Raw genomic sequence first — 23425 nt, forward strand, 5'->3', positions numbered from 1 at the left:
TAATTTAACAAACCCAGATCCCAATTTGGCAAATTCAGTCAACTGATCGATAATAAAGCAAACCCAGATCCCAATTTGGTGTAATTTTGATGGGTTCTGAGTCAAAATCGTCGGCGAAGTGTTTTCCACCCGGTTTCAGGTTTCATCCGACGGATGAAGAACTGGTATTGTTTTATTTGAAGAGAAAGATCTGCCGGAGATCGATTCAGATGGATATTATTGCGGAAGTTGATGTTTATAAGTGGGACCCAGAAGAGCTGCCTGGTATGTTAATATTCTTGTTTTGTTAGTGTTTATTGGGTGTTAATTATTATGGGTTTTGTTTATCGTGTTGATTGAAGTATTTGATTGTTTTAAAGTTTTAATTTTGTGATTATTTAGTGGTTTTAATACTTAATATTATTGTTTTAGTGTTTATTGAGTGTTAGGTTTTGTTTATTGTGTTGATTGAAGTATTTGATTAAAGTTTTGGTTTTTGTGATTATTTGGTGGGTTTGACTCTTCTGTGGTGTATACGAGCCGAGCCCGATCTCGACTTGGCCAGAGCTTAGCTCCTTTGACTTACGATATCCCGAGCCCGAGCTTGGCTGGTTTCAAACTTTTTTTTATAAAGCTTGGCTTGGGCTCGGCTCGTTTATTATTTATTGACTGTTTTGTTATGAGTTTCGTTTATTGTGCTGACTGTGCAGTTTAGGATCTTAGTTAGAGTTTGTTGATATTATGAAGTATTGAAGTGATTTAGTGACTGTTATATGTTGTGAGTTCAGTTTAGGATCTTTTAGATTGAAATATTTTATTGTTTTTAAGTTTTAGCTTTGTGAATTATTTTGTGGTTTTTGCCTCTTTTGTGATTATATGAGCCGATCCTGAGCTCAACTAGGCTCGAGCTCGGCTTGTTGACCTGCGAGAGCTCGTCCTTTGCTTGATTGGAGCTTTTTTAATAAAGCTCGGCTTGGCTTGGCTCATTTATTATTTATCGACTGTTATTTGTTTTGAGTTTTGTTTATTCCGATGATTGTTTAGTTTAGGATGTTGTTGATTGAAGAATTTGGTTGTTTTAATTTTTGATTTTGTGATTATTTGGTGGTTTTGACTCTTTTGTGAATTTGTGGTGTATACGCCGACCCGAGCTCTTGACTAGGTTGATTTACGAGAGCTCGAGCTTGGCTTGGTTGGATTTGTTCAGTTCAGGATCTTGTTGATTGAAGTATTTGATTGTTTAGTTTTGATTTTGTGATTATTTGGTGGTTTTGACTCTTTTGTGGTGTAAATGAACCGGGCCTGATCTCGACGAGGCTTGAGCTCGGCTAGTTTGACTTACAAGAGTTCGAGCTTGGCTAGGTTGGTTTTCAGCTTTTTGTATAAAGCTTGGCACGGGCTCGGCTTGTTTATTATTTATTGACTGTTATTGTTATTAGTTAGGGTTTGTTGATATTATGAAATGCTTTATTGATTGTTATATGTTATGAGTTCAGTTTAGGATGTTGATTGAAGTATTTGATTGCTTTAAGTTTTAATTTTGTGATTATTTTGTGGTGTAGATGAGCCGATCCCGAGCTCGACTAGCCTTGAGTGTGGCTTGTTGAAGAGAGCTCGAGCTCGGCTTGGTTGTAGCTTTTTTAATAGAGCTTGAGCTCTAAGCTGTTTTTTCAGGCTTAGCTCGGGCTCGATTCGTTTTCTATTTGTTAACAAAAGTTAGCAACTTTTTGGTACTTTTCAAGTCAAAATCGGTCAAAGTTCTAATCTTATTTCTTTATAATATGCAGGGCTATCTAAGTTGAAAACCGGGGACCGACAATGGTTCTTTTTCAGCCCGAGAGATAGAAAATACCCGAACGGTGGAAGATCAAGTCGTGCCACAAGGAATGGTTACTGGAAAGCAACTGGTAAAGACCGAATCATCAAACGAAAAACATCCTCAGTCGGGAATAAGAAAACCCTCGTTTATTATCGAGGCCGTGCACCCTCGGGCATAAGAACCGATTGGGTCATGCACGAGTACACCTTGGATGAAGAAGAACTCAAAAGATGCCCGAGTGCTCAAGAACACTATGTGTTGTCCAAAATATTCAAGAAAAGCGGGGCTGGGCCCAAGAACGGTGAGCAGTACGGTGCACCGTTTGTTGAAGAAGAATGGGATGATGAAGATTGTTTGGATGTTAATTCTCTTTTGGCCCAAAAGCCCGTTTCGGACTTTGGCCCTGGCCCGTTAAACGAATTAAAAAATATAAACACCCAAGAAGAAGAAACGGGCTTTCCGGATGATATTGTGGCGATTTTGCATAAAATTATTGAGCAACCCGAAATTCCTCCTGAGCCCATAATCGAGGGTTCAGCGAGTCACGTTGAGAAAGATTTTCTTGAAATCGATGATTTGCTCGGTCCAGAAACGGGAATTTGTGACCCGGTTACTGATTTTAATTCGTTATCGGAGTTCGATTTTTACCATAATATGAGTAATTTAGAGTTTGGGCCCGGGCCCGGGCCCGAAAACAGTCACGAGCTTCTCGATGAACTTCCAGTAAGCTACAATCTATGGGATCACTGTGATCAAAACGTTAGCAGCATGATGAGTATGCAAACGGTCAGCAAGCCTGTTTCCAACCCGTCATCAGGTACTGAATTTATACCCGGTTTCTAAACGGGTCGTGTAAACGTGTAAAGATAATATATAAGTAACTAATAACTCGATACTAGTAAGTTTGTAGAACATTTAGTCGTTTATCATGTCGTTATCTTTTTATGGTTTTCTAACGTTATCGGGCTCATGATCAGATGGATAATGGGCCAATGGCAAGAGCTCTCGAGCCCGACTCGTGGAGTTCAAGACCAAGCTTGTTTAGCCCGTTTCATGAGCGGTATAATATCATTAGCTGATTATATGTTTTTTTTCCACGTTTTTCGTGGTTTTTAGGTGTGGTAATCGAAGAAAACGTCGCCAAACCCGAATATTATCCAAATCAATGTCCCGAAAACATGGGCAATAATAACCTGGATTCTCAGTTTTCGTCTGCTTTATGGGCTTTTGTTGATTCAATACCAACCACTCCGGCTTCCGCTTCAGAAAGTAGTGCGCTTGTGAACAAGGCGTTTAATCGAATATCTAGCTTTAGCAGGGGTAGAAACGTAAATTTCGCTTCTGCCGCCTCGACCACTAGCCACACCACAAGGTTAGGAAAACCGAGTTCAAGTAGGGGTATTGTATTTTTTTCGGTTCTTGGTGTGTTTGCTATATTATGGGTGTTTGTAGGATCGTCTATCGAATTGTTGAATCGACTTGTGTGGTTATGATTCGTTAACGCGGGTTTAATCGGTTTGGATTTAGTTTATAATGTGTTAAATGTTAATATAAGCAAGATTTTGTATGTGTTTATAAATAGTTAAAAAGTATTAGTTGGAAGTATAAAATTGTGCTGTTAATGTAATTATATAATTTTTTTCTTAGTAAAAAATCTAAATAATTTGTAGTTATTTTTTATTTCCTGTTTGTACCATTATCAATAGAAACAATGTGATTGATCTATTAGATTTTTAGTTATGATCTGATATGGTGATAATATGGTGAACCTGGTTATTGGTTTGGTTTTACGGTTAATTTTTCTAAAAATAAAATAATAATTTCAGTAGGTTTATAAATGTCCAAATTGGATTGGTTGTTTTCGTATGCGGTTTAACCAAAATACCGATGTTTAAAATTCCAGACTAGACTAGACTGGTGTTATGTATAATATTATTTTGTAATTAATACATTTAGCGTGTTTATCTTCATCTCCAATTGGTTTTATAGCTATATTGTCCGTTTTGTTTATTTGTTTTTGTTTGCTCGGGTGAAGACGTATCATGATGATGCCTGTTGTTTATTGCTCTCGCTCAAGCATAGTTAAGCTTGGAGACTTGGAGTGGAGTTGTCCTGTCATCCACAAGCAATCACCTCGCCAAAGTTTCACCAACATATTTTTGAGCATATTGATTACGTGTGAAATAAGAATTCTACAATGAAGTTTTGTGTAGTTTGTTTTTCTTCTTATCGGAATACTGGGTGTGGTTGTTGTATAAGCTTGTTTTTCAGCCCAACAAGTTTTTAACGGTAAAATTAAATCATGGTTCGACTAGTTTCATTTTTAAGATTTCATTTTGATTTACAATGATTAAAAAAAAAAAAAAAAAAAAAAAACTTTTCTAGCGGTTTTACTAAATAGTGTTGAGTTTACCTCTTTGTCTAATGTGTTTGTAAATTATCTGTTTACATTTACTTGAGTAAAAACTTCCTATGATGACAACCATCATAGATTGCTCACGCTCAATAATGCTTACATGTGAAGTTGTCTCTTTTATCCACAAGCAATGTCTCGCCTCAAATATCATCAACATGTTTTGGACATGTTAATGGTGAATGAGGTGGAGTTTCAATAATTAAGCACGCTCGAGTAAAGAACAATCAACAACCACTAGCCTCCGATATATTTTCACACAAACACACACAAAGAAAAAAATATAAGTTTTTTATGCTCGTGAACAAAACAAAACAATATTAATTGGTATAAGATGTTGGATTTCATACTTCTTATGATTCAAAACAATGATTTAAGGCGTTACCATTAGGTTGATTGGCGATGTAGTCTAAAAACAGTTAATTATGATAGCTAAAAAACAATTCATCACTATTATTAATTAGTATTTAAATAGTTTTTTTATATTGTCTAAGGTAAATCTCGTTGCAGGTTACAAAACGACAACATTTAAAAGAATTACGAGTATATGAAGACAATAAGGCGAAGAAGGCTTTTGTCGTGTATTGGTAATATAGACGCAACAAAATTGTATCTTGGTGTGCTTTATCCCTTTCAGGGGAGTCCCGTGTGATATACATCGATGTAGTATTACTAAGGTGTTGTTTGTTTTTGAAGAGGTTTAATGTCTGCAGTCTGCGGACCACATCTGCAGACATCTATAGCAGAAGAGGTGGACCAAAGGTCTGCAGTCTGTAACAAGAAGATTGTTTGTTTTTTAACATCTGCACAGTATTAACATAGCTTTACTATTGGTGGGATATACTGAGTACGATGATGATGATGATGACAGTATTAACATAAAATGAAATTTAAATAAACTGTCAGATCCTAATTTCACGAACATATAACAACAAGATCCATAACTCACATCAACAATCTAATAAGAACAAGTCGTTCATAACTCAAATCATAAATCAAATCCTAATAAGAACAATTAAAAAAAAGATTTTGCAATAAAAAAAATTAAGGAAAACAAGAAACAAAATATATAAAAAATTTAAAGAAATCTTTGCTGTTTCATTTTCTGTTGCTGCTACTTCTCCATTTATTAAGCTTAAAATGGAGCTCCAAAAATTCAATTTGGAAGACAGGGTTATTAGAGTTTCAATTAACTTGGTCACAAGTACTTTCCTCAAATACCATTGGTGGTTGGCTAGTATTAAGACCTTGTGATTCTGTAGGAGAAAAAAAAATTGCAGCCTTACAGATGGTGGTTCGAAGGTGGCGGCTGGCAGGTTCCGGCTGTGCGAAGGTGAGTAGTGGTGGTGCAGCTAGCGGTGATGTGGTTGTGAGAGTGTTGCGAGGGGTGGTGATGCGACTGGTGGCGTAGAAGGGTGGTGTGACTGGTGGCGACTAGGAGATGGTGGTGGAGGTGTGAGATGGTGGCGGTGATGCGAAGGTGGTGGTGGTGCGGCTGGTGGACAGGGAGGAATGTGGGTTTGGGGGGCTAGGGTTTGAGAATGGAGAAGAATGATAAAGGAACGTGGTGCTTTGTGTCTGATGGGTTTTGAGAAGAGGTTTGAAGAGGCTTGAAGTGTCTAGTCCATGTCTTCTCCAAGAAGAGGACGCGCAGACATTTTTTAATGAAATGTCTTCTGAAAAACAAACGCACTGCAGACCCCTATGTCTGCCCTTGGTCTTCTTGGCGCAGACAGAAGTGGTCAGGAAGAGGTTTTTTAAAAAAACACACACACCCTAAAAGTATATTAAATTGTATTTTTTTTCCATTTTTAAATAGAAAATTGTAATAAATTAGTTTGTGCCCAAAATAGTATTGACACTTGTATACTCATGATAATAACAAATACATATTTAAAACAACATTTTAATTTAATTTAAAAAACAATTATATATGAGTTATAGACTTTATAGATTATGTGGCCCATTTTGTTACTCGTTTCGGGCCTCGAATAGTTTATAAATTATCGGGGACGATTCTGTCTATGGATTAGATGTAGCTCTAGCCTTGTCACGAGCCTAGCTCAAGTTTGAAAAAACTACTCACGAGCTGAGTTCAACCTCAAGCTCTTTTATGTTAAAACGTGCCAAACTCGAGGCTTAGCAAGCTTGAACTCAGCTTACCTTGTTCACACCCTCCTGTAAACAAGCCAGGCCGAGCCCGAGCTCAACTAGGCCCGTTTTTACTTACGAGAGCTCGAGCTTGACTCGTTTTTAATTATTTTTATAAAGCTCGAGCTCAGCTTGTGAGTTGCTTATTCAAGCTTGGGCTCGACTCGGTTATCATTTATTAATTAACTTATATAAGTTTTTAATTATTTCTATATACTTAATAAAATTAACGAACCTTAGCTTCGCTTGAGCTCGACTGTGTAATGTAAAACTAATGCATAGAAGTTCAAAAGAGGAAATCCCTAAAAATAGACAACACTCAACGAGCCTAACCGATGTTTTCACACAAAACTCCACTCATTTCAAGATATTTATCAATCCGAGCTCGAGTAACCCGCTCGTATGCACCCCTACTCCAACTCTATCCGTTTAAAATCAAAACTCAACTCCTCAATCTTCAATCTTCATCATCACCACCAACACATTTCACTGCAAAAAATGGCAACCACTTCAAGAATTTTACGAGTCAAATCTCGAGCCAAGTTTAAGCTAAAAAGATATGACTCTAAACAAGCCTAGCCCAAGCTATGCTTGAGCCTAAAAAAATGTTCACGATCCGAGCTTAAACTTTAGACATATATCTGAGTCCTTTTAAGTTAAAACAAGTCAAACTCAAAGCCTTGACGAACTCGAGCCGACTTAACTCGTTTACGGCCCTGGTCTTGTCACAGTCCTAACTCGAGCTTTAGAGACATAACTCCAAACAAGCCATGCTCAAGCTTTAAAAAACCACCTGCAAACCGAGCTTGAGCTTTAGAGATAAAGCTCGAGCCCTTTAAGTTAAAACGAGCCAAACTCAAGCCTTAACAAACTCGGGTTGGCTCAACTCGTTTACACCCCTGGTCTTGTCACAAGCCAAGCTCAAGTTTTAAAGATATAACCCTAAACAAGCCGAACCCAAGCCGTGCTCAAGTTTTAGAGATATAACTCTAAACAAGCCAAACCCTAACCATGCATGAGCTTGAAAAAACTACCCTCGACCACTTACTTTTAAGTTAAAACAAGTCGAACTTGGGCCATCTAAAATTGTTAAACGGGTTAATAGGTCAACCCACTTTTTAACGTGTTGGGTTCGGGTTGACCTGTTTCTTAAACGTGTCGTGTTCGGGTTGACCAGTTTAAGAAAACAGGTCGTGTCAGCCGACCCAAAACCTATACTTTTTCGTATCAGGTTTCGAGTCGTGTCAGGAATTGCCACCCCTAGTTTACACCCCTGATCTTGCCAACCCTAAACAAGCCATGCTCGAGTTTTAGAGATATAACTCTAAACAAGCTGAATCCAGACCATGCCCGAGCTTGAAAAAACTACCCTCACCGTCCACTTTTAAGTTAAAACGAGCCGCATCTCCATGTTTTCCAACTCTTTAAATCTCAAAACCCCCTCAATCTTGAATCATCATCTTCACCTGCAAAAAATGGCAACCAGTTCAAGAATCCTAACCCTATCATTATCTCCAACCTCCACTTCAAGAATCATAACCCAATCAATCCTAACCCGCAAATTCTACCGACCCATTAACACCTTTAGACCCATCACCACCACCACAGACCCACCATCACTAGAATCCTCAAAACACTCACTTCTTCTCGAACGTTTAAGGCTCAAACACCTCAAAGACTCAATACCCAGCAATACCCACAAGCCCAAACCCAAGAATTTGCACCCACAGACTCAAAAGATTCAGACTTTGGACAAAAATGAGAAAAACAAGATTTTTCTAGGGTTTGGTGAATTGGGGTTGAGTGAGGAGGTGTTGGCGGCGTTGGAGGAGATGGGGATTACTGAGCCGACGGAGATACAGGCGGTGGGGATACCGAAGGTGCTCGGGGAGAAGAGTGTCGTGTTGGGGTCGCATACGGGCTCTGGGAAGACGCTCGCTTACTTGCTGCCTCTTGTGCAGGTTTATTTGGTTTATATTTTAGCTATTTGTTAATAATTAATATAATATTAGGGTTGTTAACTTTAGGGGCTAATTCGGGATTGGCTCGTTTACGAACTCTGCTTGATTGTTTGTGTTAAAAAGTTGATATCTTGAGCTTGAGTTTGTGTTAATGAGCTACAATGTTGAGCTTGAGTTTGGGTTGTTTATATTAACTAGCTGAAATGTTGAGCTCGAGCTCTGCTTGTTTATGCTAACTAGCTGAAATGTCGAACTTGAGCTCGGCTTGTTTATATTAACTAGTTGAGATGTTGAGCTCGAGCTCGGCTTGTTTATATTAACTAGTTGAAATGTTGAGTTCGAGCATGGCTTGTTTATATTAACTAGTTGAAATGTTGAGCTCGAGCATGGCTTGTTTATATTAACTAGTTGAAATGTTGAGCTCGAGTTCGGGTTGTCTGTGTTTACTAGCTGGAATGTTGAGCTCGAGCTCTGCTTGTTTATGTTTACTAGCTGAAATGTCGAGCTCGAGATCTGCTTGTTTGTGTTTACTATCTGAAATGTTGAGCTCGAGCTCTGCTCGTTTATGTTAACTAGCTGAAATGTTGAGCTTGAGCTCTGCTTGTTTATGTTTACTATCTGAAATTTGAGCTTGATCTCTGCTTGTTTATGTTTACTAGCTGAAATGTCGAACTCGAGCTCGGGTTGTTTATGTTAACTAGCTGAAATGTTGCGCTTTGTTTATGTTTACTATCTGAAATGTTGAGCTTGAGTTTGGGTTGTTTATGTTTAACTAGCTGAAATGTCGAGCTCAGCTCGTTTATGTTAACTAGCTGAAATGTTGAGCTCGAGCTCTGTTTGTTTATGCTAACTAGCTGAAATGTTGAGCTCGAGCTTGGCTTGTTTATATTAACTAGCTGAAATGTTGAGCTCGAGCTTGGCTTGTTTATATTAATGGGCTGAAATATATTAACTAGCTGAAATGTTGTTTGTTTATCTTTACAGGCTGAAATATGTTAAGTAGCTGAAATGTTGGGCTCGAGCTCGGTTTGTTTATATTAACGGGCTGAAATATGTTAACGAGCTGAAATGTTGTTTGTTTATATTTACAGACTGAAATATGTTAAGTAGCTGAAATGCTGAGCTCGAGCTTGGCTTGTTTATATTAACGAGCTGAAATGTTGAGCTCAAGATTAGCTTGTTTATATTAACAGGCTGAAATGTTGTGCTCAAGGTCGACTTGTTAATATTAACTAGCTAAAATGTTGAGTTCGAGATTGGATCGTTTATATTAACTAGTTGAGATGTTCAGCTCTAGCTCGACTAGTTTATATTAACTTGCTTATTTGGTGCCTCTTGTGCAGATTAATTTGGTTTTGAATTTATGCATTTAGTTTTTGATTGATATTTAGGTTTCGGATAAAGTGAAGGATAGTTAGAATCTGAAAAACTGTTTGTTGATTTAGGGCTGTTAACGGTAGGGTTCGGGGTCGGCTTGTTTGTGTTAACGAGCTGAAATGTTGTGCTTAAGTTCGGGTTGTTTATATTAAAGAGCTTAAATGTTGAGCTCGAGTTCGGGCTGTTTATGTTAACCAGCTGAAATGTTGAGCTCGAGTTCGGGTTGTTTATGTTAATTAGCTGAAATGTTGAGCTTGAGTTCGGTTGTTTATGTTAACTAGCTGGAATATGAGCTTGAGCTCGGTTCATTAAAATTTGTGCTAGTTTGTTTATTTCTATGACTAGTTTTGTAATTTTTGCACATTGATGAAAACTTATTTTGGCTTGCGCTTGGCTTGTTTATATCAACTAACTGATATATTGGGCTTGATCTCGGCTTGTTTATATTAACGAGTTGAAACGTTGAGCGAGCTCGAGCTCGGCTCGTTTTTATTAACGAGCTGAAATGTTGAGCTCAAGCTCGGCTCTTAAAAACTTTTGCTAGCTTGTTTATTTTTATGATTTTTTGACTTTTGTAATTTTTACACATTGATAAAAATTAAGCTGGCTCGGGCTCAACTCGTTTGTATCAACGAACTGATATATTGAGCTCGAGCTCGGCTCATGAAAACCTGTGCTAGGTTGTTTATCCTTATGATTATTAAAATTTTGTAGTTTTTACACATTGATAACCTTGGACTAAATTTGGTGATGATTAATTGATTATTCGGTAATTCATTTTGATACTAAGTGATTATTAAAGGACATTGGCTTCCTTATATACAGTACAATACATGAATACAGTCACTCATACTTCTTTTTCTTTTTTAATTATTTTGTAATTAGTTATTAAGACAAGATGAAGCAATCAATGGCATGGTGATGAAGCCCAGACGTCCACGTGCTGTTGTCCTCTGCCCAACACGGGAGCTATGCGAACAGGTTAACAATAATAATATCATTATTTCATTGTTTTTATGAACCACATGCGTCTGTTTAATAAATAATATTCTTTAATATTGCAGGTATTTGGCGTTGCAAAGGCTATTAGTCATCATGCTCGGTTTAGGTCAACCATGGTTAGCGGTGGTGGTCGTATAAGACCGCAAGAGGATGCGCTTAATTCACCGATTGACATGGTGGTCGGGACACCGGGCAGGGTTCTTCAACATATTGAAGAAGGCAACTTGGTCTACGGTGATATCAGATATCTGGTAACCTATTACTTTTTATTGCTTTAAGTTACGTATCCGTTCATATTTTACATAGGTGTGGCAAATGTGACCCATGGGTTGAATGGGTTGTAATAAAATGTATATAATGGCTCAGAATAGGTCAAGCTAAAAAAAGAAAATGATTGAAACGGGTCAAAACGGGTTGACATTTCTTGAGTTTTTTTTTTTAATTTTTTTTTTATTTTTATGGAAAGGGAAAAACCGAGTAAACTTTTTAGTTTTTTTAGTTTTTTAGTTATATATTTTGAGTTATGATTTTTCAATTATCTTTTTTGAATTTTTTAATGAGGGGTTTTTGAAATGGGTCAAAATGGGTTGAGATTTCAGAAACCCCTCAATAAAATATTCAAAAAAAATAATTAAAAAATCATAACTCGAAATATAAATCAAAAACTAAAAAGTTTCCTCCGGTTTTCTCGTTCCATAAAAAAAAACCTCAAGAAATGTCAACCCGTTTTGACCCATTTCAATTCTTTTCTTTTTTTAGTTTGACCCATTCTGACCCGTTATATACATTTTATTACAACCCATTCAACCCACGGGTCACGTTTGCCACCCCTAATTTTACATTTTTTAATATGATTGTAAATATCATGTTATTAGGTATTGGATGAGGCTGACACAATGTTTGATCGCGGGTTTGGGCCGGACATCCGCAAGTTTCTCGCTCCATTAAAAAACCGGGCCCAAAAACCTGACGGTCTTGGTTTTCAAACCGTTTTGGTGACTGCAACAATGACAAATGTATGCTACTTGCTTTTTTTTTTTTACCATAATGTTATATTTATGAAGTGATTGTTAAAATGTTTGATGATGTCATGCAGGCCGTACAAAAGTTAGTTGATGAAGAGTTTCAAGGAATCGAACATCTTCGCACATTGACTCTCCATAAAAAGGTTGCTTCTGCTAGCCATGATTTTATCAAGCTTTCGGGTTCAGAAAACAAGTTGGAAGCTTTACTACAGGTTCATTTTTTGCTTTTCGTTTATTGGAACATACAAGTTTCAATGCATAATGTACACACCGTCGATCTGGATTTAGAAATTTTTGTTTATGTAGGTTCTTGAGCCGAGTTTAGCAAAGGGGAACCGAGTGATGGTGTTCTGTAACACGTTGAATTCTAGTCGGGCAGTGGACCATTTTCTTAGTGAAAATCAACTCGCAACGGTTAACTATCATGGTGAGGTGCCTGCGGTCGAAAGGTGAGATGAAATGTCTAAAGTACCCTTACATCAATATGAACGTGTTTAAATGCTTAAATTGTTTGATCTTAAAAAAGATTACTCTTTTATTACATAGCTTTCTATATAACACATTACTCATTTATAAAAATTTATGAACCAGGGTTGAAAATCTAAAAAAATTCAAAAGTGATGACGGGGATTGCCCGACACTCGTTTGTACTGACCTAGCAGCTCGGGGATTGGACTTGGATGTTGATCATGTTATTATGTTTGATTTTCCATTGAACTCAGTAAGTGATTTTTTTTTTCTTTTTTTTTAATATTCTCTTAAGTTCATCATAATTATTTAATAGTTTTATAAATAGTAATCTTTATTTTGTGTTTTCTAGATTGACTATCTTCATCGAACCGGAAGGACTGCTCGTATGGGCGCGAAAGGTTATTTTCTTTCTTGGTTTTATATTATTATTTTTTTCATGTTATAGTTCTTTTATCTTCACGGTTTTTGTTATCTTTTTTCAGGAAAAGTCACGAGTCTAGTTACTAAAAAGGACTTGGCATTAGCAACCCGTGTCGAGGAGGCCATGAGGAAAAACGAGAGCTTAGAATCACTCACGATAAATAACGTTCAAAAAGACAGCAGCAGGCCAAAACTATATCGATCAAAGCCAGTCAAAGCATCCGATCAGAAAAACAAGAAACCTATTCGGACTGCCAAATCACCCACCAAAGGAAGCTCATCGGGGCCCACCAGATCTAGTAAAGCAGTTAGCTTTTCCAAATCACCAACAAAAAGAAGCTCATCCGGGCCCAAATCTGGCAAAGCAGTTGACTTTTCAAAGTCTAAGAAGTCAACCGCTAACGGATCTACCAAACCGTCGAAGTTTTCAAAACCAAGTAGCTCGAAACGCCCCGTGGTGAAAGTTGGCGGGAAAAGTCAAAGCCGGACGGTTAGTCAATCAGGATTTCAGAAATCTTCCTCGAAGCTAAATGTTGTCGGGTTTAGGGGGCGGAGCTCTGCATCGGGTCCCACGAGGGCTGGTTGACCTGTCACCTGGTGAGTTTTTTCAAGATTTATTTAGATATATCGAGGTGTTTGGACGCACATTTAATTAGGCCTGTAAATGAACCAGTCGTGAACAAAATATATTTGCTCATTTAGTAAACTAACGATCATGAGCGCATGCCGGTCGTTTGTATATGTTCATTTATGTTCGTCAATTTACTATAATTTTAAGGTTTTTTTTTTATATAACTTTTTAGGCCTAACACGTTCGCCTTTGCTTACAATTGGTTTTATCTCAGTTATGCCCGTTCATCCATGTTCATTCGTTTACGGTGTGTGAACCTTTCATTTATCCCGTTGACAGACAGACAGACAGACATAATGAGCACAAACACAAATCATTTTCTTAGCTAGTGGACACGAACAAGAAACCTCGTTCGTTTAATTGTTTGTGTTCGATTGTTTGTTCGTTAAAGCTAAACAAACAAACTTGATCATGCTCCGTTCGTGTTCGTTCGGTTCGTTTACAGATAATCTGGATTTGATTTATGCTATTTTAAACCTGCAAATCTCGTTTTAACACAAAATCGCACGCATATGCACCCTTAAAACCGCAAATTTTGATTTTATAAACTAAGATGTTGAACACAAAATACACAACAACAATAAAAATTTTAAAATCATTTTATTAAATATTTTCATCTTCTATTTCCAGGTAAGAGCAAGAAGCCTTGGTTTAGGTGGAACAATATTTCCTTCAGCATCATAAATTATAACCCCCGAAAAATCCGGTAGTTGACATTTTCCGCCCATAAGAATATTCTTTTGCCAAACCGACTCCTCTTTTTCATCGTCGTCGTCTTCTTCATCGTCACTATGAAACACATGATTCATGCTCCCATTGTTTACCTCTATAACCGGTTCTTCATAATCGTAACTATAACAAGCTTTTAAACTGTGAACCCATTTTCGGGAATGGCCTGCACACATGAACAATGCGAATGCGCACAAGAAAACCGGGCCAATGGCTAGGCTTAGGTGTGATGCACCGGGTAGAAGGTGGGTCGGTAGTGGTCGAGCCATTGGTTCTTGTTTTGTTTTGTTATGGTTTTGGTGTTCAAGATTTTGCATAATATGTTTTATAGTGTGATATTTTGTGGGGTGGTTAAGGGTTTTGATATGGGTTTAGTTGGACTAAATATAAAGTGTTATGGTTAACTTTAGACATTAGACATTATTTTAATATATTTAAGATAAAAAAAAATATTAGTGATTTAGTGTGTATATATATATATATACTCCTATTTAACAATTATTATTATTATTATTATTTTGGTTTTCAAATTTGGGTGTGCGATTAACGGAATGAAAAACGACCTAAATCGATATCCAACGATACGTTGTTTCGAAAACCGAAATTAAGGTTAGGTTTTAGTAACGCCCTATTCCAAGACCGCGTCGAAATGTACTAAAACTGAAGGTTAAGTTTTTGAGTATGAAGGTGCATACGAGGCGAGCTCGAGCTAAGCTTTTGAGTCATTTTCAGGCTCGAGTTTGGCTTGGGCTTGACTTTGTTTTTAATTTGTTAATTAGTTTATATGCATTTTTAATGGTTTTATATATTTTGAGAAAAAAACTTGACAAGCCTAAGCTCGGCTCAAGCTTCCGTGCCCTATCTTAAACAAACCAAAGCTTAGCTCTTTCTTAGTTATGCAGTATGAAACTAATACATAGAAGTCTAAAAGAGTTAAATCTAAAAAATGCAATAGGCTTGACAAGCCTAAATGGTTTCATACAAGGCTCGATTACTAAATGAGATTTATCCATGGATCTGGCTTGGCTTGTTTTAAGCTTTTTATCGGTACGAATGTACGATCCCGAGTAACTCACAAGCAGATTGACTTGTTTGCTGTTTATGGCCTAAAAGAGTTGAGCTTTTTACTGGTTAACAAATAATCTGTTGGTTTAATGTCTTTGGCATTAATAATTTGTCTTGTATGGTTAGATACTTTAAATAATGTTGTTCAAAAAAAAAAGTGCTTGATCTAATGGTAACCTGGTAGGGTATTATGTGTATTTATGAAGGTTTAGGAGTATGTGTTCTATAAATGATTGTTTAAAATAAAGAGACGTTGGATTTTAATACTCCAAATTTTGCATATTGGTCGATATTAATTTTAATTAAAAAATTCGTTACATTAATTCCAACTTTCACTCTAGCTTTTTCTTAACAGAAACTAATCTGGTTAGTTTTATAGCAAAATATATCATTTCTACAAGTTGAGGGAGACAAATGAAAAATGTAATTTAACTTAAAAACTCACCACCACGGCCGCCCTGCCGCGACCACCACCACCACAGCCACCACTGTTGACTCCGTCGCCGCAGCCACCAACGTGACTGCCGCTACAGACATCGCCACCATCGCTGCCAGCCTGCCACCAATGCAATCACCTTCGCCTGTTTGAAAATTTTTATAATTATTATTGTCGGCCAAAAGACCAAAGTTTGGATTATTAAAATCCAATATCTCATTTTCAAACCCTCCCTTCATAAACAAGTGGTGGCGGCGACGACGGAGGTGGTGGTGGTGGTGGTGGTGGTGGCAGTGTCGGTGGCGGCGGTCGTGGTGGTGGCGATGTCGGCAGCGGCTGTCAAAGTGGCGGTGGCAGCGGTCGCAATGGTGGAGGCGGTGTCGGTGGTGGTGGTGGCGGCGGAAGCCATGGTGGTGATTTTTTAAATTAAATTGCTTTTTCATTTGTCTACTCAACTTGAAGAAATGATATATTTTGCTCTAAAACTAGCCGGGTTAGTTCTCGGTAAGAAAAGGCTCAGTGGATGCCAATGGAGTGAAATTAGATTAATGTAAGAAATTTGTTAAACTGGAATTAATATCAGCCAACAACTAAAGTTTAAATTATTAAAATCCAATATCTCAAACCTATAAACTTGGGAGTCAAAGGTGACAAATAAGGATATCAAATTAGTAGAGAATGGGACAGTTGACTTTTTATGATCCTAAAATTGTTGTGAAGATTGAGTTATTCAAGATATGTTGCTTAGAAGTGGTGTTATTGATCCAAAATGTGAGGAGTTTGGATCCCAAAGGATCTAAATATTTATTGGACAACTTAGAACTTTAAGGTTGACAATTTATGAGTCAAACTTAATGGAGAAAGGTTGGTTTCATGTTTTTTTTTTTTTTTTTCTTGAATTTGACCGGCCTTAAGAGCATATGAGGCTACGGTCGTCGTGATTCCATCGTGGCATAGTGAAGGCGTCGGGCATTGTGGTTTCTTTGGGGCTACGGGCAGTCACAAAATGGAGGGGAAACTTGCGAGAGAGTGGTGAGACGTGTATATTATTAATTTTGACGGTCGGTACGAACATTATGCCAAATTCATGGTATACATAATCCCTTTGGTTTGGACTTAAATCAAATTTGTGGGCACTGATGTGGTGGTAAGCCCCGCGCCCACAAAAACCTACCACACCCATCCCGTTTTTCTGATTTTCTTTTATTATTCATGTTGCATTCTATCGTAATTCGATTGTCAAAGTAATTATCTCTGGCTTTCATTTATATTATTTTAAAACAATTTGCAATATTCTGATTAGGATAATAATCAATTAAGTGCGCACAATGACAAACAAAGTTACCTATCTGTTAGAGTGAGGTTGCTCTCGACATTGAAAATAAAAATCAAAATGTTATTGGTCATATTGACACTGAATCATAATTTGAATTATTAAAATCTAGTTTCCTTGATAAAAATTGGTTTTTATTAAAAAAGAAATAATTGTTAGTGTGACTTCTAGATTGTTAATAATATTTGATAAATTATATAGAGGAAAACACGAAACAAAGACACTTGTATTTGGACACCAACAAGACTTATGAACAAGTCAACAAGTTTGGCCAATATAACACCAAAAAAGAACTCAAAAGGATCATGGCAAGACCACTTAACATGGGAACATCCGAACATGGATATGGTTGTTGCTAATTGTGTATTATCAACCAATGTTTTTAAAACCGAACCAGTTCGGCCGGTCTGACCGGTCGGACCGGGATTTGGTCACCCGACCGGTCCGGTTCGATATAGTTCACTCGCTTCTCAAAAAACCGGTCTGTCCAAACCGGTTCACCGGTCCGACCGCAAAACCAGATCGGCGTTCAACTGGTTTATTATGGAATTTTTATATATTTTTTCATTTAACAATTTTTTCATAATTTTTGAGTTCGGCCGGTCCGACCGGTTCGACCGATGAACCGGTAACCCAACCGGTCCAGTGTCCGATCCGTTTAAAAAAACATTGTTGTCAACCAAATGTATCATCACAAAGTCTCATGGCGTGTTGGTGCATAAGCCGATTGGATGTAGGTTTTGTGTAACGATCACAATGACACCAACCGACCAACTTTGTCTTCGAAGGTTGTAGATCAACTTCAAATAATAAATGAATAAATAAATAAATAAATAACAAGATAACAAAGCAAGAGATTTTGCCGTCTCTTACATTATTTTTCTTAACCATAACTATAACTGAGCTTTGATTATGTAAGATTGCTTAACCATAACCAAATAGCCTATTATCTGTTGATCTTGGTTAGGTTATGTTAATTGTCCAATGTTTTTTTTTTTTTCGTTTGCTTCATTTGAAATTGCTTTTGTTAATAATTAAGTTTCAGAGATGAAAATGCTCGTTTCAAGCTTGGTTATTGTGTTCCAAACTCAGTAAAGACAGTTGCAACATAAATTTGAATGTTCGAAGATGGAAAGAGATATAAAAGACGGAAATAGAGTTATAAAATTTGGAAAGATAAACATACAAGGCTCGATTTCGGTTAAAATCAGTTAATGAAGACACATTAAGCATAACCATAACCATAACCAAATGGTCGGTTAATCGAATTAACTAACTAAAACCATTGGTTTTGTTTAGTTATGGTTAATTTCCATTATTTTTTCGGTTAACAGTTCGATTTTCGCCTATGACTCGATTTCTCTCACACCAAGGGGACATGCAAACATGGCCGTTAAGAAAAAAAGGTATGTTTTGCATCTTTAAAAACCCTTTTTTTCTTTTTTGACCAAATTACCTGCTTCTTTCAACTTTCTACCACCAACAAAACATGACCATATGGTCCAATAGACCTCACTTTATAACATACAGAGTAAACTGCGGATTTCATTCATATGGTATATTCAAATATGCAGTTTTAGTCCAATAGTTTTAAATTTGTGATTTCGTCCCTATGGTTTCATTTTACTTGCAATTAAACCCGAATTCACTAATCCCGTTAAATCTGGTTGTTAAACCCATCAGCGTGTCCTTTACGTAAGGGGCAGCTTTGTCATTTTCTCCCCAAATAAACCCCAGTTCTAATTCGCGAGCCCCCTCACGTGAAGGGCTGGGGTGTATTTTAGAGGAAAAAAGGCAAAACTACCCCTCACGTGAAGGATTCGCTGATGGGTTTAACTGTGAGGGGCTAGGTGTATTTTATGGGAAAAAAGACAAAACTGCCCCTCACGTGAAGGACACGCCGATGGGTTTAACACGACCAGACTTAACGGGATTAGTTAACTCGAGTTCAATTGCAAGTGAAATGAAACCGCAGGGGCAAAAATCACAAATTTGAAATTATTGACCTAAAACCGCATATTTAAACAAATCACATAGACGAAAACCAGAGTCCACTCTAACATATAATAATGAATTGTCCCATTCAACATAAGTTGTACAATACTACAATGCTAAAAAAACAAACTACACCACTTATCCAAATCTTTTAACTAAAACACAAATCAAATCAAATACAAAAGTACACAACACTAACTCATCATAATATTATCATTGTGGAACACTATAACTATGAGTAGATGATTGTTTCATTAACGGTTGTGATGTTTTACTCCATTCTTCAGGTGAACTCTTAACTTCCATCAACAATGCAACCACTTCTTTCATCGTAGGTCGCTCCGCGGGCGAGGAGTTGACACAAAACATCGCTATCCCGAGCGTTTGAAGCATTTCTTGAACCATTTGATCCGGCATTCCTTGTAACTTGGCGTCTAGTATTGTGACCGCGGGCTCGAAGCTGCCCATTTTCTTTTTGACCCACTCGACTATATGCGAACCTTCTCTAACGCGATTCTCGACCGCACTGCGTCCGCTCAGGATTTCTAGTAGTACCACCCCGTAACTGTAGACGTCACTCTTTTCGGTTATGTTCATCGTGTAACCGTATTCTGAAAACATAATAAAAAAAATGATTATTTGATTAGCCAATAAGGTTTATCGTATTTTTATAAATCTTTGGGTCTTAAAATTGCAAGTTTCGGGTTGGAACCGGGTTCTAGGCCCAAATTGTTTCGGGTTGGAACCAATCCCGGTTTGGGTCAATAAAAGTAAAAGTTTTTGTTGTAACCGGTTCGGTTTGCATCCGTTCTGATTTGGGTCAACAAAAGTCAAAACAGGTTTTTGTTGGAACCGGGTTGAAAAGGTCAAAGGCTTGGTTTACGGGTTTGACCGCTAGTTTGACCGGGTTAGAAACAGTTTGGATTTATAGCGTTACAACCCGATTTCAACCCCATGGTTCGAGTAGGGTACTACTAGTACTGGTTTCGGGTTTTCGAGCTCGACCTTTTGGCACGTTAAAATAAAGAGCTGAGCCGAGCCAGCCCGCTTAAGTTCGAGCTTAATACCAACCTGGCTCCGCTCGGCTCGTTTACAAACCAGTTCTAGAATCGGTTTTCTTGTGATCCCCGCTCTTAACACATAGGACCGCGAAAATATACGTAATGTCAACGGGTCAAATAAAAAAGAGGTAAAAATAAAACGGGCCAGCCCAAAAACTCTTTTACGCCACTAAAAACGGGAAAAGAAAAAAGTTAATGTACTATTTTGTTTACCTAAAAGATTAACCGTTTTGACCTGTTACCGAACTTGAAAACCCGTATTGACTCGTATCACACCGAGTCAAACGGGCTGCAGACCATATTAACATGTTTAAGCATTTTATCAAATAACAACAAAACAGGACTTGCCTGGAGCGATGTATCCATACGATCCAGCAACCTGTGACATGGCATGCTGATAATTAGCCGAAATCATTAACTTCGCGAGCCCGAAATCCGCCAAATAAGCCTCATATTTGCAATCAAGTAGAATATTATTACACTTAACATCTCTATGCAGAATGGCAGGCACACAATCATGATGAAGATACGCGAGCCCTTGAGCGGACCCCACCGCGATCTTGTACCGCGTTTCCCAATCTAAATTTCCGTTACTTTGTAACAACTGCTGCAAATTCCCATTTGAAATATGATTGTAAAGCAAAAGCTTCACACTTTTATTAGAACAATATCCTAAAAGTTTAACTATGTTTCGGTGCCGAATATGACCCAAAATTTGAATTTCGGCTGCAAACGAGTCGACTGCGGGCTCTTCGTCTGTTTTCGTTTTCCAAAGCTTTTTAACCGCGATAATCTCCCCGTTCGGCATTTCCGCTTTGTAAACGACACCCGAACATCCTTTCCCGATAACGTTCTCGTCTTTTAAACAATCCAAGATGTTGTCGATGGTAAACCCGATTTTCGTAAACGGAATGAATGTCCACGGGTACGAGAAGTCATCGCCTCGGGAATCCGGGTGCGGGTCGGTTAACGAGTGCTTGATCATGTGTTTGTGGTTTCTTGACATAAACACCCATGTGGCTGCAGCCGCTATGATCACTGCGAGCACGGTTAGAACCACTACAAACACGGTTTTAGCCGACTTCAGCCCGGTTCGGTTCGGTGGTCTTGAAGAGCATGAATACCCGTCTACTGATTCGCATAGCCCTGGGTTTTGAATAAACGATTCGGGTGTCAAGGTTCGGAAAAACGGGCTAACCGGGATCGGGCCCGAAAAGTTATTATAGGAAACATTTAAGGAAGTGAGGCTTGTGAGTGAACTTAATATCAATATTTTCCCATAAAACAAGTTATGTGAAAGATCAAGTGATTGTAACTGAGTCAACCCGTTGATCGACTCGGGTATCTCGCCTTGGAACCAGTTCGAGCTCAAGTCGAGACTAATGGTTAAGCTCGTGATTGACCCGATCTCGGGTGGGATTTGACCCGAAAAATTGTTTGAACTCAAATCAAGAAGTGTCAACTTTTGCAGGCTTTTTATTGACCCGGGAATCGACCCGGTGAGCCGGTTGTTGTTTAGGATGAGTTTATTCAAGTAACTAAAGTTCCCGAAACTTGTCGGGATTCGGCCCGTTAACCCGTTTTGACTCAAATCAAGTTGTTCAAGATTCACCAGTTCACCTAACTGTATCGGGATTTCGCCCGTTATACGATTGTTATGCACATCTAAAAGCTCGAGAACCGTAATGGTACCAAGTTCATGAGGCAAAAAGCCCGAAAAATGATTCGTGTACAAGTCAAGAAACACGAGGTTTGGCAACTGACCGATTTCTTTAGGAATCGGGCCCGAAAGCTGATTCTCACCGAGCCTTAATCTAACCAACGACTGGCATTTCCCGACACTTACGGGCAGCTTACCCGACAGCAAGTTCCCAAGTAACAAAAGTTTACTCAACTTATTTAACCCGAATATTTCTTCCGGGATTTGACCCGTGAGTTTATTTCTCGAAAGATCAAGTGAGTAAAGCTCGGTGCAGTTACCGAAAGAAGCCGGGATCGGGCCCGAAACCATATTCCCCCATAAAAAGAAACTTTGCAACATTTTCAAGTTCCCAATATGCAACGGGATTCGGCCCGAAATCTGGTTTTTATCAAGCTGGATCGCGGTAAGGCCCGTGCAGTTACTAAGCTCGGGCGGTATCGGGCCCGTTAACGAATTCTCAGACAAATGAAGCTGTTCAAGCACCATTAGCTTCCCCAACTCCCTCGGTATCACCCCGGTCAGGCCGTTAGCCGAAACATCAAGCACAATGAGCGACGAACAGTTAGAAAGCTCGGGCGGGATCCGGCCCGTTAACGAATTACCCCATAAAAACAAACTAGTTAACTTCTGCAGCTGACCCAATTCAGCTGGAATCAATCCCACAAGCCTATTCATATGCAAATACAAATTCCGAAGCTCAGAACACGCCCCGAGCTCGGGCGGGACCGAGCCCGACACCTCGGTATCGTAAATCGCCAAAGTTTGGAGCTTGATCAAGTTCTTGAAAGTTTTCGGTATCGGCCCGGATAGCGTGGTGGCTGCAACTCCAAATGTGGTTAGATTCGATAGAAACCCGAGCTCGGGTGGGATCGGGCCGGTCAAATACAGGTTACCGCCTACCCGAAACTCTTGTAAGGACACTAATGACCCAAGTTGAGGTGGGATTGTGCTGTTTATCAAATTATCTTGAATACAAAAGTATTGTAATGAAGAAAGATTTGATATTTGATATGGGATTTGGCCAGTGAGTTGGTTTGAGTCAAGATAAAGAAACTGGAGTGAGGTAAGTTGACCAAGCTGTTGTGGGATTTGACCAGAGAGTGAGTTTGATGACAAGTCAAGTAACTTGAGGTTTGTTAACAAGCCTAAAGATGGTGGGATTTGGCCTGAGATATTGGTGGATGAGAGGTTGAGGAGTTGGAGTGAAGTGAGTGAAGAGAGTTGTGGGGGGAGTGATGAGAGGTTTAGGAAGGTGTTTGGGATGGTTAGTGAGATGACATGGTTTTGTGGGTTGCAAGTGATGCCTTGCCATGAGCATGGGGTTGGTGAGGATGGTGTCCATGATGGGAGGATGGTGGTGGTGGTGGTTGGGAGGAGTGAGAGGAGGGCTTTGCCATCTGGTGAGAGGGTGGTGGCTGGTGGTGGGAGGGTGGTGAGTGTTAAGAGAGTGAAAAAGATTGAAACTTTATCCATCAAGAAAGTGGTGGGTGGTATGCTCATGAAGAAAGATTTAATCTTTGGTGTAAAAGATTGAAACTTTGTTGATCAAGAAAGTGGTAAAGGTTGTGTATGAAGTTTCAAGAAGGTGGTGGATGGTGGTGGTGAATATGGGGTTGAAGAAAGATTTAATCTTTAGTGAAAAGGATTAAAGCTTTGTTCATCAAGAAAGTGGTAAATGTCAAGTATCAAGAAAGTGGTGGTGGCAAGTGTCAAGGTGTTGGATGGTGGTGGTGGTGGATATGGGTATGAAGAAAGATTTAATCTTTGGTGAAAAAGATTGAAGTTGTGTTGATCAAGAAAGTGGTAAATGACAAGTATCAAGTATCAAGAATGTAGTGGATGGTGGTGGTTGATA

The 23425-nt window shown here is 38.5% G+C and overlaps 3 protein-coding genes across 4 annotated transcripts; 2 read left to right on the forward strand and 1 right to left on the reverse strand.

Moving 5' to 3' along the window:
• The first annotated feature begins 37 nt into the window (after positions 1-37).
• Positions 38-3333, forward strand: LOC143601013 (NAC domain-containing protein 17-like). Its single transcript, XM_077078531.1, has 3 exons — positions 38-264; positions 1767-2615; positions 2915-3333. Exons 1-3 carry the CDS (start codon positions 90-92, stop codon positions 3289-3291), a joined length of 1401 nt encoding a protein of 466 aa, XP_076934646.1. The 5' UTR covers positions 38-89; the 3' UTR covers positions 3292-3333.
• Positions 3334-7837: 4504 nt separating this feature from the next.
• On the forward strand, positions 7838-14367 carry LOC143601018 (DEAD-box ATP-dependent RNA helicase 39-like). Of its 2 annotated transcripts, none has more exons than XM_077078534.1 (10): positions 7838-8323; positions 10586-10681; positions 10765-10953; positions 11578-11718; positions 11799-11939; positions 12034-12176; positions 12319-12448; positions 12548-12596; positions 12681-13184; positions 13880-14367. In XM_077078534.1, the coding sequence occupies exons 1-10, from the start codon at positions 7838-7840 to the stop codon at positions 13957-13959; spliced, it is 1959 nt and encodes a 652-aa protein (XP_076934649.1). In that variant the 3' UTR covers positions 13960-14367. The 2 variants fall into 2 exon arrangements, with proteins under 2 accessions (XP_076934649.1, XP_076934650.1); XM_077078535.1 differs by having other exon boundaries at positions 12681-13215; positions 13880-14004.
• Positions 14368-19020: 4653 nt separating this feature from the next.
• Positions 19021-23043, reverse strand: LOC143601014 (uncharacterized). Its single transcript, XM_077078532.1, has 2 exons — positions 20217-23043; positions 19021-19418 (listed from the first exon to the last, which is right to left on the reverse strand). Exons 1-2 carry the CDS (start codon positions 23041-23043, stop codon positions 19021-19023), a joined length of 3225 nt encoding a protein of 1074 aa, XP_076934647.1.
• Positions 23044-23425: the final 382 nt, after the last annotated feature.

This window comes from Bidens hawaiensis, unplaced genomic scaffold (assembly GCF_021521415.1).
Source record: "Bidens hawaiensis isolate Kalapana, Puna unplaced genomic scaffold, B.hawaiensis_p1.1 tig00055202_1, whole genome shotgun sequence".
Classification (NCBI taxonomy): domain Eukaryota; kingdom Viridiplantae; phylum Streptophyta; class Magnoliopsida; order Asterales; family Asteraceae; genus Bidens; species Bidens hawaiensis.